Below are 13907 nucleotides of genomic sequence, written 5' to 3'. Positions count from 1 at the left end.
TCACAACACCACTTATTGAATAGACTGTGTTTTTTCCAGTGGCTATTCTTTCCTGCTTTGCTAAAGATTAGTTGACCATAGAATTGAGGGTCCATTTCTGGGTTCTCTATTCTGTTCCACTGATCTATGTGTCTGTTTTTGTGCCAGTACCACACTGTCTTGATGACCACAGCTTTGTAATGCAGCTTGAAGTCAGCATTGTGATGCCCCAGCTTTGGTTTTCTTTTTCAACATTCCTCTGGCTTTTTAGGGTCTGTGTGGTTCCATATAAATTTTAGTGTTGTGTGTTCCAGCTCTGTGAAAAATACTTGTGGTATTTTGATAGGGATTCCACGAATGTCTAGATCCCTCTGGGTAGGATAGACGTTTTCACAATATTCTCCCAATCCATGAACATAGAATGTTTTTCCATTTCTTTGTGTCTTCCTCAGTTTCTTTCACAAATGTTCTGTAGTTTTCAGAGGACAGATCCTTTACCTCTTTGGCTAGGTTTATTCCTAGGTATCCAATTGTTTTGGTGCATTTAAATGAGATCAATTCCTTGATTTCTTTTTCTGCTGCTTCATAATTGGTGTATAGAAATATGAGAGATTTCTACATTGATTTTGTATCCTGCAACTTTCCTCAATTTGCGTTATCAGTTCTAGCAATTTTTTGCTGGATTCTGTTGGGTTTTCTAAATAGAGTATCATGTTGTCTGCAAATAGTGTAAGTTTGACTTATTTGCTGGTTCGAATGGACTTCTGGTATTATTTTAAATAACAACGGTGAGAGTGGACATCCCGGTTTTGTTGCTGACCTTGGAGGAAAAGCTCTATTTGCCCCCATTGAGGACGATATTAGCTGTGGGTCTTTCATCCATAGCCTTTATGATGTTGAGCTATGTTCCCTCTATCCAGACTTTGTGGAGGGTTCTTATCAAGAATGGATGTTGTGCTTTTCAGATGTTTTCTCTGCATCTATGGAGAGGATCATGTGGTTCTTACCTTTCTTTCATTAATGTAGTATATGATATTGATTGACTTGTGGATGTCGAATCCCCCTTGTAGCCCAGAATAGATCTCACTTGATTGTGCTGAATGATTCTTTTAGTCTAGTAGTGGATTTGATTTCCTAGTATCTTGTTTGGAATTTTTGCATGCACGTTCATGAGGGATTTTGGCCTCGTTGGGGTCTTTGTCTGGTTTTGGAGTCAAGGTAATGCTGGCTTCATAAAAAATGAATTTGGAGGGTTTTTTCCATTTCTACTTTTTGGAGCAATTTGAAAAGAATATGTAGTAGCTTTTCCTTAAATGTTTGGTAAAAGTTCCCGAGAAACCATGTGACCCTGACTTTTATTTGTTGGGAGATTTTTTTTTTTTTGTATTTTTTTGTATTTTTTTTATTGGAGCTCGATTTGTCAACATACAGTATAACACCCAGTGCTCAACCTGTCAAATGCCCTCCTCCGTGCCCATCACCCAGTCACCCTGTCACCCCATTCCCCCGCCCGCCTCCCCTTCTACTACCCCTTGTTTGTTTCCCAGAGTTAGGAGTCTCTCTGCTTTGTCACCCTCTCTGATTTTTCGTTGGGAAATTTTTAATTACTGATATAATTATTTGCTGGTAATGGGTCTGTTCACATTTTTTGTTTCTTCCTGATTCACTCTTGGTAGTTTATATGTTTCTAGGAATTTATCCCTTTCCTCCAGCTCCTAGTTTCACTGATCTGGTCTACTGCTTTTTTTGTTTATCATTTATTTCTGCTCAATCATGATTATTTCTCTCCTTTTGCCTTTAGGCATTACTTACTGTACCTTTCCTAGCTCCCTTAGGGTAAGGCTAGGTTGTGTATTTGCACCTATTCTTGCATCTTGAGGTAGGCCTGTATTGCAGTATACTTTCCTCTTAGAACCACTTATAGACAGATAGAGCTTTTCCTCCAAGGTCAGCAAAAGTTTGAGACTGTCTTGTTTTCATTTTCATTTGCTTCCATGTATTTTTTATTTCCTTTTTAATTTTCTGATTAACCCATTTATTCTTTAGTATGGTCTTCTTTAACCTCCATGCATTTGTGGTTTTTCCAAATTTTTCCTTGTGATTGACTTTAGGTTTCATAGCATTGTGGTGAGCCATTATGCATGATATGATCTCAGTCTTTTTGTATTTGTTGTGGCCCGATAGGCAACCCAGTGTGCGATCTATTCTGGAGAATGTTCCATGTGCGTTCAAGAAGAATGTGTATTCTGGTGCTTTCAGACAAAATGTTTGGAATATATCTGTTAAGATCATCCAGTCCGGTTTGTTATTTAAACCATTTTTTCCATGTTGATTTTCAGGTAGATGATCTGCCTGTTGCTCTAAGTGGGGTGTTAAAGTCTCCTAATATTATTTCAGTGACTTTAAGTTTGTATTTAATTGATTTTTAGGTTTGGGTGCTCCAGTTTGGGGGGCATAAATATGTACAACTGTTAGATGTTCTTGTTGGATAGATCCTTTTATTATATTATAGTGCCCTTCTTCATGTCTTCTTACAGTCTTTAGTTTAAAGTCTAGTTTGTCTGATGTAAGTGTGGCTGCTGACTTTCTCTTGATGTCCATTTGCATGGTACATGGTTCTCCATCCGCTCACTTTGAATCAACAAGTGTCTTTAAGTCTAAAGTGAGTTTCTTGTAGGCAGCATAGAGATGGGCCTTGTTTTTTATCCATTCTGATATCCTATGTCTGTTGGTGGGAGCAGTTAGTCTGTTTCCCTTCAGAGTGAGTGTTGATAGATATGAATTTAGTGCCATTGTGTTACTTGTGAGGTTGCTGTTCCTGTAGATTTTCTCTCCTCTGTAGTCTTTGTGGCTTTTGATCTTTCTTTACCTCTTGAAAAGTTCCCTTTAATATTTCTTGCAGGGGTAATGTAGTGGTCATGAACTCCTATTGTTTTTGTCTGTCTGGGAAACTCTTTTTCTCCCCTTCTATTCTGAATGACAGCCTTGCTGGAAAAGTATTTTTGGCTGCATATTATTCCCATTCAGCACGTTGAGTATATCATGCTTCTCCCTTCTGATCTGTTAGGTTTCTGTGGAGAGATCTGCTGCTAACCTTATTTCTCTTCCACTATAATTATGCAGGGGACAATCCCAATCTTTTGGTATTGGTTAAGACCTGATTTGTGACCCAGTAATTTAATTTAGGGATTTCTTTTCCATTGCTGCTCTCAGGATGTTTTCCTCATCTCTATATTTTGCAAATTCTACTCTAATATGTCTTGGTGTTGGCCTGCTTTTGTTGATTCTGGCCAGAGTTCTCTGTGCCCCCTGGATTTGGATGTCACCTTCCTTCAGCAGATTAGGGAGGCCTTCAGTATAACTTCCTAGAGTAAGCTGTCTGGCCCATTTCCCTGGAACTCCTATGCTCTGCCTGTTATTATGCTTTATGAGGTCACCCAGTTCTTTAAGTCAATATGCTCTGCCTGTTATTATGCTTTATGAGGTCACCCAGTTCTTTAAGTCAATATTCGTGATCTTTTTCTTTCCTTTGACTTTTCAGCTTCATTACTTCTCATAATTTAATTTTTTTAAATCACGTATTCATTCTTCTGCTTCTTCTATCCTTGCGCTCATTGTATCTGGTGGATTTTGCATCTCGATTACAGGATTTTTTATTTCAGACTGACGAGTGTTTAGATCTTTTATCTCTGTGGTAAGGGACTCTCTGGTGTCTCTTATGCTTTTCTTAAGCCCAGAGAGTATCCTTAGATGTTGTTTTATTTTTATTTTTATTCATTCATTTTTTTTAAGATTTTATTTATTTATTCATGAGAGACACACAGAGAGAGAGATTGAGAGAGAGAAGCAGAGACACAGGCAGAGGGAGGAGCAGGCTTCATGCAGGGAGCCCGACGTGGGACTCAATCCCAGGTCTCCAGGATCACATCCCGGGCTGCAGGTGGTGCTAAACTGCTGCGCCACCAGGGCTGCCCTTAGATGTTGTTTTAAATTCTGGGTCAGGCATATTACTTATATCTGTTGGAATAGATCCCTGGCTATGACCTTTTTTGTTCTTTCTTTTGGGATGAAGTCTTCCCTCTTGGCATTTTGCCTAAGTCTCTGTCTTCTAGGTGTTAGGAAAACCTTTATGTTACCTTGTCATAGGGGTGATGACTGTATTAAGAAGAGGTTGTATGCTGACCAGGCAGGGCCTGGGCTTCAGGAAGTGTCTGGAGTATGCTGTGTACTCTGTTGCTGTGTTTTGGCAGCTCTTTCCCTTAGGTCACCTGTGCAGTGTTTCCGCCTGCCTGCAGTGTGCCCTTGTCCAGTGTGTGGTGAATTTTACCTAGGTGTGCGGTGGTCATCTTGGTAGAAAGGCTAGACCCAGTATCCACTACAGCTGGTGTTGTATCACTCCATGGTCTGTAGTCTTGGGTGTGGGGAGTGGGTGCTGGTTGTCTGGGGAGGGAGAGGCCCAGCTGCCTTTCTGGCTCTCAGGTACACTTGCTCTTTGAAGAAAGCACCTGCAGAGCATAAGGGGATGGGGATCGGTGTAAGTTTCTCAAGCTCCCACTTTGTTCTCTGTACTGCTGCCTGAAGTCCTCAGTGTTGACTAGGAGCGGATAAAAATGGCATCATGCACTCAGTGTTCACACCCACAGCTATTCAGGAAGCCATCATAGAAGAGGGAACCATGTTCCCTCATTGGCCCCAGGCTTCCCTCAGATTCCTGCCTTCCCCCTGTCTGTGTCTGAGCTGTCTGACCCCCAGTGGCTCAGTGCTCCTGTTTTATCTCATGCATGTTGGCTGGGTTTCAAAACTCCAAATTTTAGGGACCCAGTGTGGCATGGAGCCACACTAATCCTCTGGGAGGGTCTGCCCATTGTGGCCGGTGCGACTATGTCCCTAAAGGGCCATCACATGAACACACCGGGGCTTGGAGTTTATGGTGAAGCACAGCGAAAAAGCCAGTATCCAGGTTAGCTGCCCTCAGCAGCTGCCTCTGCTCCTATGGTAATGCGTGGGGTAGTTCAATGCTGTCTGCTGCCTGTTTTGTCCCTGAGTGGCAGTGCCACCTCTCCCAGATGCACTCCAGTGGGCCCCAGGGGATCCTCAGACACGCTGTCTGCTGCTGGACCTCTGCCCCCCCGCCCCCCCCACCCCAGGAGCACTTCAGAGCTGGCCAGGCTCCACCCATGGGGATGGCGTGGAGTTCTGAGATTCCAGACTCTGAGCTCCCCTGCTTCCAAGAACTCTCTATAATCAGCCCCTATCGCTTTCTCCCCTCAATGGCTTTGGGGAAATGTTTCTCTTGTGCCCCACGCATGTCCTCTCCCACACGCACTCTCCTCTCTCCCTGACCAGGGCCCCCTCCCCCCTTCACCTCCCCCAGATCCTGTCTCCCCCAGACCTACCTTCCAGGCTATAGCCCCTTTTCTCCAAGTTCTGCGCTTTGCTCTCCATCCTCAGATCAGTTTCTTGGGTGTTCAGAATGATTTGGTATTTCTCTAGCTGTGGTCATGGGATGAGGCAAGCCTAGGGTCGCCCTCCTACTCCTTCCTCTTAATTCCTCCTCCCCTTGTCCAGCAGTCTGAACAGCCATGCGCAGAAGGTGTTTAGAGTGAGGTAGTGAGAATGGTGGAAGCCCTGGCTGTCCTGGCCTGGATCTGCTGCTGCAAACCAAGGCAGGGACACTTGTGAAGATGGCTACTGATCCCAGAGAAGCGCTTGGTCTGAGGTCCATGGGAAGGGCTTTTGTATCCTTGAAAACTAGGTTCCCTTCCTGGCCCACACAGAGCATAAGAAGTACCTTAGTTCCCTGAGGTCGACCTCCCGGGCCTTGGTTCTAGCACAAAGGCTGATGAAGTCAGCATCACGAAGTGAGTCTGAACTTAAGAGTCCAAGGGCAGGTGTTCAGAGACCTTGCCTCTGTGTAAAGTCTGTTTCCTCCCTTGGGTTTGAAATTCTTTTAAGTGGTGTAGGACATCAGTAGTGCCCACCTTCCCCACCCTGTCCTTTCTCACACCCTGGTGGCCCTCCTCTGTCCCACTACAGAGGGCTTCCTGTGACAGCTGAACACACCTGAATGTCCTGATGGGGCCTCTAGACCCCTGGGGCCCTGGTCTGGGTGTCCTGGGCTCCTTGCTCCCCTGTTACTATATCTGAAGCCTCCTTGCTTGCAGATAGCCTGTCCTTTTGGGTTCAGGGACTTGTACCTGCAGCTCTCTTCCTGTGCCAGGGACACCCCATCTCCAGCTCTCTGTAAGGCCCACTCTCTTTCTCAGGTCACCTGTGTGGTGAGCCTTCACCCATCATCTATCAGAAATAGCAGCCCCAGTCCTAGTGTTTTGCTGTATTCTCTGAACCTGGTGCCGTCCCACAGAGCTCCTTGTCTGTTGAACTGTCATCCTTCTCCTCCAGGGCAGATCAGGGGTGGAGCACGTCCACCGCCAGGCCCTGAGAAGCACCTCATCACAGTCGGTGCTCATTAAACACAAGTATCTCTTGACATCCAGTTAGTTCCCACATGCGCAGGAAGAGTTAGGAAGGCAGGGGTTTCCATGTTTTGTGAGTCTATCTGGCTTCTGAATTGCGGCTGCTACGTAGTAAGATGTCTAATATTGAGGGAACCACCTGAAAACCTGTCTGAATCTGTTCAGGTCCTGAATTTGGGGTAGTAAGTCTTCAAATAGGGAGAGTTTGGAAATTTGGGAAAGACGAAACTTATAATTGCTCAATTCGTAAGGGAAAGGGAAGACCCAGGTAAGACAGGGATGAAAGTAGGGCTGCTGAGGCCACTGAGTCAGAGGACATCACTGGTGTTACTTCAGCAGCTCAGGCTCCCTGGTGGTGGTTCCTCCCTGGGGATGACAGTGCCACCTGGACTTATCACTAGAGGCGATCTTCTCTTCAAAACACTTTAAGAAAGAGAGAAGAATGGAATGTGTCCCTGGAGGTCCTTCCACTAAAATACTCCTGCACTTGAAAGTGTAACATGTGCTGGCCTGAAACTCAGTCACGCGGCCTGGAGCCTGATGGTGCTGGGTCTGACGTGCTGTTGGGGCCCAGGTGCTCTGTGGTGGGAGCCCTCTTCTCCAGGCAATGCTTTAACAGAGTTTCCTGCTGAAACACTGTCTCCTTGTGGCCTCTCTCCCCCTTGGTTCCTGTCATTGCAGCAGCTTCACTGTTGGGAGAGGTGCCAGTTCAAAGGCAAAGTCTGCGAAGCTGCTCGAGGTTCTGAATGCACTGGAGGAGGAGGAGGAGCGCAGCCACAGCAGGCAGGAGATCTTCATTGCGCCACCTGACAGTGCCTCAGGGGACTTCACTGACGAGGACTCAGGGGACGAAGGTGGCCGACGAGGCTTCCACCTGCCGGGCAGCGTCCTGCATGCCTCCGTGGTGCCTGAGGACTCGTCTGAGGACTCTGGCGCGGAGGAGGAGGAGGAGGAGGAGGAGGAGGAGGAGGAGGAGGAGCAGCTGTTGCAGCCGGCCCTGAAGAGACAGAGGGCAGTGGTGGAGCCTCGGCGTATTTGGACCAAGAGAGATATCCAAGCTGACTTCTGCAGCTGGACTGCATCCGATCCTCACATAGAGGATCTCAAGAGCCAGGAACTGAGTCCTGTCGGCCTCTTTGAGTTGTTTTTTGATGAAGGAACAATTAATTTCATTGTTAATGAAACCAATCGTTATGCTTGGCAGAAAAATGTCAACCTGGGGCTCACAGCCCAGGAATTAAAGTGTGTTCTGGGCATTTTGATTTTAAGTGGGTATATATCCTATCCAAGGAGAAGGATGTTTTGGGAAACCTCTCCTGATTCCCATCATCATCTTGTGGCTGATGCAATCAGAAGGGACAGGTTCGAAGTGATCTTCTCCTACCTGCATTTTGCAGATAACAATGAGCTGGATGAAAGTGATAGGTTTGCCAAAGTCAGGCCTCTCATCATCCGGATGAATTGCAATTTCCAGAAGCACGCACCCTTGGAAGAGTTCTACAGCTTTGGAGAGTCCATGTGTGAGTACTTTGGGCACCGGGGATCCAAGCATCTGCCTGCAGGGAGGCCCATGCAGCTGGGCTACAAGATCTGGTGTGGGACAACCAGTAGGGGCTACCTGGTGTGGTTTGAGCCCTCACAGGGCACGCTGTTCACCAAATCAGACAGGGGTCTGGACCTAGGAGGCAGTATGGTGGTGAAGTTTGTGGATGCGCTTCAGGAGCGTGGCTGTCGGCCTTACCACATATTTTTCGACAAGGTTTTTACAAGTGTCAAACTCCTGTCCATTTTGAAGAAAAAGGGGGTCAAGGCCACAGGAACTGTTCATGAGTATAGGACTGAGCGATGTCCCCTCAAAGATCCCAAAGAACTTAAGAAAATGAAGAGAGGTTCATTTGATTATAAAGTCGATGAGAGCGAGGAGATTATCGTGTGCCGCTGGCATGATGGCAGTGTAGTCAACTTCTGCTCCAATGCTGTGGGCATAGAGCCAGTAGGGCTGACCAGCCATCCTTCAGGAGCAGCCAAAACACGGACCCAGGTCCATCAGCCCTCTTTGGTGAAGCTGTACCAGGAGAAGGGGGGCGGTGTCAGTCGGATGGACCAGAACATTGCCAAGTACAAGGTGAAGATCCGGGGCATGAAGTGGTATTCAAGCTTCATTGGCTATGTCATCGATGCCGCCCTGAATAATGCCTGGCAGCTGCACAGGATCTGCAGCCATGATGCCCAGGTGGACCTCCTGGCCTTCCGGAGATATGTGGCCTGTGTGTACCTAGAGAGCAATGCTAATGTGTCCTCCCAAGGGAGGCGAAGCAGGCGGCTAGAAACTGAGAGCCGCTTTGACATGATTGGGCACTGGATCGTCCACCAGGACAAGAGGACCCGGTGTGCCCTCTGCCACTCACAGACCAACACGCGCTGTGAAAAATGCCAGAAGGGTGTCCACGCCAAGTGCTTCAGGGAGTACCATATCCGGTGATGCACGAGGGCCAGAGGGAGCCCTGTGGATGTTTGGTTTATAAAGAGATTTTACAGCTACTTACATATAGTAGATGGAGCACCTGATTTTATGTTGGGAAAAAGAGACCTGAATCCCTCATTATTTGCTTTTGTATTTTCTCCGTATCTCCGTTACACTTCTCTTTTTATTGTCTTCTGTGATGCCCACATGTAATATAAATTAGTATTTATATTGGCAATGATCGGTGTTTATAAATCTCTAGATTATACTCTTATTTACTTCAACAATGGGCCCTTTTTATTCAGATAAAAATCTTCCTTTGAGTTATACCTGAGTCCCAGTAAAGAAAATCAAATATAGCCAAAAACTTTGTGAAACTTTTATGAAGAGTAAAAAAGTTAGGTAATTGTGTGCTACTGATGACAATCTAAGATGGAGCAATAGTATATAGGTATGGTATTGATGTGATGAAGGATATTTTATCATATTTATTTCACTTTAACACTAGCCGACTCTCCATGGATAGATATTTATCTATCTCTGCCTTCTATTTATCCAGAGGGCTAGATTTGTAGACTCAATCAAGATTTTCTTGATAAAAATATTTTCTTGGGGCGACTAGGTGGCTCCCTTGGTGAAGTGTCAGCTTTCAGCTCAGATCATGATCCCAGGGTCCTGGGATGGAGTCCCACATCCAGCTCTCTGCTCACCGGGGAGTCTGTCTGTCTCTTTCTCCCCCACTTTCTCCCCCTGCTTCTCCCCATGACTCATTCTCTCCCCCCCGCCTCAAATTAATTAATTAACTAAATATTTTCCTACTTTAAGTATATTCTTTTGGGATCCACTTTCATAACTAGAGCGAGATAGGAATCTCTCTCCCTGCCAAAACGATGGTTTGCATCATTTTCAAAAATATATGCATATTTCCCCACTGATTTCAATTCTAACTATATAAATTCCTGAAATTTTGGGTTAAGTATTAAAACACAGGAGTTATTCCAGACGACTAAAAGAAATACCTGTGAAAATTTGGACCTATCAAACATCAGAGAAAGGAACTTTTTTTTTTTACTTTTTAAAAATTCAATGTTTATGACTAATTTGGGGGTAGCATATAGTGATTCTCAATGGCAATAATAACCAGTGCTGGTTACATCAAGTGCCCTCTGTAACGCCCATCACCCAAACACCTCATCCCCCACCTCCCTCTCCTCCAGCAACCGTCAGTTTGTTTCCTATAGTTGAGTCTCTGATGCTTTGCCTCCCTTGCTATTTTCATTCTATTTGATTTTTCCTTTCCTTCACTTCCCTTATATACATTGCTTTTGTTTCTTAAATTCCACATGTGAGTGAAATCATATGATATTTTTCTATATCTCTGACTTATTTTGCTTAGTCTGCCACCGTCTAGTTCCACCCACATTGTGGCAAGGGACAAGATTTCATTCTCTTTGCCAGCTCTGTAGTATTCCACTGTATAGAAATACCACCTCTTTTTCATCTATTCATCAGTCAACAGATATCTGGGTTCATTCCATAGTTTGGCTCTTGTGGACATTGCTGCTGTAAACATTGGGGTACAAGGACCACTTTGAATCTGTAGCTTTGTGTCCTTTGAGTAAATACTTAGTTGTGCCATTGCTGGGTCGTAGGGTAGCTCTAGTTCTAACTTCTTGAGGAACCTCCCTACTGTTTCCAGAGTGGCTGCAGGAGCTTGCATTCCCATGAATCAACAGTGCATGAGGGTTCCCCTTTCTCTGCATCCTCACCAGCATCTGTGGTTTCCGGAGTTGTTCATTTCAGCCATCTGATGGTGGTTTGCCATTGTGTTTTTGAGTTGCATTTCCCTGATGATGAGGGACCTTGAGCATTTTTTTTCACATGTCTGGTAGCCATTTACCTGTTTCATTTGCAAATATTGAACCACCCCTGCAAAAACAAGGCCAATTTAAGAGTTGAATTATTACCTGGGAAAAGGTGCTTCCCTAACACAAGGATAAAGGAGAACTCTAAAGAATACAGAACTGCAGCTGGAGTCCTGGCTCCACCAGGCAAGTCTGTCTGATGGAATTTCAGTCGGGAAGTAAGCTACATAAGGCAGGTAGCTCGTCACTGTTCTGGCAAAGTGGGCACACATACCTGGTTTTTGGAAGCATCCACGGTGGACAGACAGGTCCCTGACACAGCAGGTTTAAAGCTGGAGTGGCTGTGGCAGGGAAATCTGGGAATGTGGCTCCCTCGCTGGCTGTGAGGAAAGGCCAGGGGAATCCCTAAGGAGCAACACCAGGCACACGGGGCTAGCTGCTGCACACTGTGCACTTGGCTGGTGATGCTGACCCTCTGAGCAGAGCGGCCTGTCCCAGCACTTATTGATCTCCATCATCATGCCTCCAGTGCTTACGTTTTTGCGCCCTAGTTTTTTTTTTTTTAATCACATTTATGTTAGTTTTTCAAACCACTAGCATTTAGCTTTATGATTTTCCCCAGCATGCACCTGCTTTCTTTTAATGAAGCTCTGCTTTTATATTTGTAATGTAGTTGCTTCTCTCTTCTGTTCTATTTGCTATTCTTCTTTGGCTTCCTTTTTTTTTTTAGGATTTTATTTATTTATGAGAGACACAGAGAGAGAGGCAGAGGCACAGGCAGAGAGAGAGAGAGGGAGAAGCAGGCTCCATGAAGGGAGTCCGACGCTCGATCCCAGGTCTCCAGGATCATGGAAGGTGCTGCTTGTTACTTGACTTATGTTTCATGGAATCTGTGAGGCACGATCATACTTACATTCGAGGCTTGCTGTTTTGTGTCACCAGTCTGCTCCTGCTTCTTTATCCCTCTTTCTGCTTTTTTGGTTTGATGAATTATTTTCATTGTTCCCTTTCAATCTTAATTATTCTGTTTTCTCCCTTCAAGATTCAGCTTTATTTCTTTTTTCAATTAATTATCTTCAATGGTGTTACTTCTCCTCTGCTGACTTTCTAGTTCTGCATATCCGGGATCATGTCCTGGGCCGAAGGCAGCGCTAAACCACTGCCACCTGGGCTGCCCTCTTTTTTGGCTTCTTAAACGAGAAGCTTCTTCACCTGATTATCAGCATTTCTTCTTCTCTAATATAGACACGTGCAAGCCTGTTTGTGCCTTTCATCTACACCCCAAGCAAAATTTGTTTTCATTACATTCAGTCTGGACTATTTCCCGAGTTTTCCTGTGATGTGTCCCTCGACACATGGCTCACGAACACGTGTGTTGTTTCCTGTCTCAGCAGGAAGGGATTTCCCAGTTGTCTCCATGTTGTGGATTCCCCACGGAAATCCAGTTTTCAGGATCACAGTCAGCGGGAAGTCAGTCTTTTACAATCTGTTGAGACTTGGTTCATCAGCAGCATACAGTCTGTGTTGTCGATCATTCCGTCTGAAATGCCGAAGGACATATATTCTAAGTTACTGTGTGTAGTAGTAGAGCCAGAGGGTGCAGGTGCTCGGTCTCCCCTTGGCAATGGGTTTTCCTGAGTGTTCTGGCCGTTAGCGTGAGAGCGGCGTGTGAAGCCTCCAGGGCTGGTTTGAAATTTGTCCATTTCTTCCTTTACTTTGTGGGCATATTGCTATGTGCTTATGACATAGGCTGTGCATGTCATCCCGCCGCCCCAACCCTCTCTGGTGTGAGATGTCCCACTTGCTTCGGGCAGGAAGTCTTCACTTTGAGTCAGCTTGGCTTCTACGAGGAGAGCTCACTGCTTCCTTTGGTTTGTGTCTGTGAGCTGCCCATTGTCCCATCTTTTATTGTGGACTTTGTGTCTGGAGTCTGCACGGGCTCCCTGTCAACAGCAGAGACTGGGCTATTGTTTTGATGGGCCGCCGGCGTTTGCTGGAAGGTGCTGCTTGTTGCTCGACTTATGTTCCATGGAATCCGTGAGGCATGATCATACTTACATTCGAGGCTTGCTGTTTTTTGTCACCAATCTGCCCCTGCTTCTTTTTCCCTCTTTCTGCTTTTTTGGTTTGATGAATTATTTTCATTATTCCATTTCAATCTTATTTATTCCGTTTTCTCCCTTCGAGATTAAACTTTATGTCTTTTTTTAATTAATTATCTTCAGTGAGGTTACTTCTCCTCTGCTGACTTTCTAGTTCTGCATATGCGTATACATTTATATCCGTTCCTATGCCGGTGCGTGCGGATACACATCATTATTTCAGTTCAGTTGGTGGTCAAGCTGGAGAGTCAGTGCCTCCTGTCTACTTACAGTTCTGTGGCTGACATCAGGTTTCCTACTTGTAAACACTCAGTCTTAAGACTCACTAGATTGATTCATCACGCTGCCTTTTGATGATCACCCTCATATGTTTCAATTCTACATGCCTGCAACCACAATAGTGCTTTTTTTTAAAAAAAAAATCAATGTTCATTCCCCTTCTTTATGTCCATATATATTCATAAGCAGTCATTCATTTACATATCCATACTCAAGGGCAGCCCTGGTGACGCAGTGGTTTAGCGCCACCTGCAGCCCAGGGCGTGATCCTGGAGACCCGGGATCGAATCCCACATCAGGCTCCCTGCATGGAGCCTGCTTCTCCCTCTGCCTGTGTCTCTGCCTCTCTCTCTCTCTGTGTCTCTATGAATAAGTAAAATAAAAAATCTTAAAAATAAAAAAAAGAAAGTGTTAACATATTCATACTCAAATAGACAGCATTATTTACATATATATTTATACATACACATATATACACACACATACACATGCGTGCACACATATCTTGCTCTTATTTCCTTCAGACGGTCTGTAGTTCAAGTAGAAAATTTTCCTTCAGCCTGAGGAATTGCCTTTTGTATGTTTTATGGAGATCTCTCATGTGTTTTCTCAGTTTTGTGGAATATGATTCAGAGTTCCTGGGATTGCATCCCTCCCTCTCCCTCTGCCTGTCTTCACTGATCATGCGCGTGCACTCTCTCTCTCTCTCCCTTAAATAAATAAATAAAATCCTAAGAATTAA

At 45.0% G+C, this 13907-nt stretch overlaps 1 protein-coding gene across 6 annotated transcripts in view; it reads left to right on the top strand.

Moving 5' to 3' along the window:
* Positions 1-13907, top strand: part of PGBD2 (piggyBac transposable element derived 2) — a 26072-nt gene extending 12165 nt beyond the window's left edge. For 3 of the 6 annotated variants that reach the window (XM_025464214.3, XM_049095134.1, XM_025464215.3), the window contains one exon: positions 7140-13907. In XM_025464214.3, coding sequence (XP_025319999.1) covers positions 7140-8937 — 1798 coding nt within the window. In that variant the 3' untranslated portion in view covers positions 8938-13907. Of the gene's footprint in view, positions 1-7136 lie in introns of all 6 variants that reach the window. The other 3 variants (XM_025464211.3, XM_049095133.1, XM_025464212.3) reach the window with 1 other exon arrangement.

This window comes from Canis lupus, chromosome 16, assembly GCF_003254725.2.
Source record: "Canis lupus dingo isolate Sandy chromosome 16, ASM325472v2, whole genome shotgun sequence".
Classification (NCBI taxonomy): Eukaryota; Metazoa; Chordata; class Mammalia; order Carnivora; family Canidae; genus Canis; species Canis lupus.
This window is presented reverse-complemented; position numbering and strand designations above follow the sequence as displayed.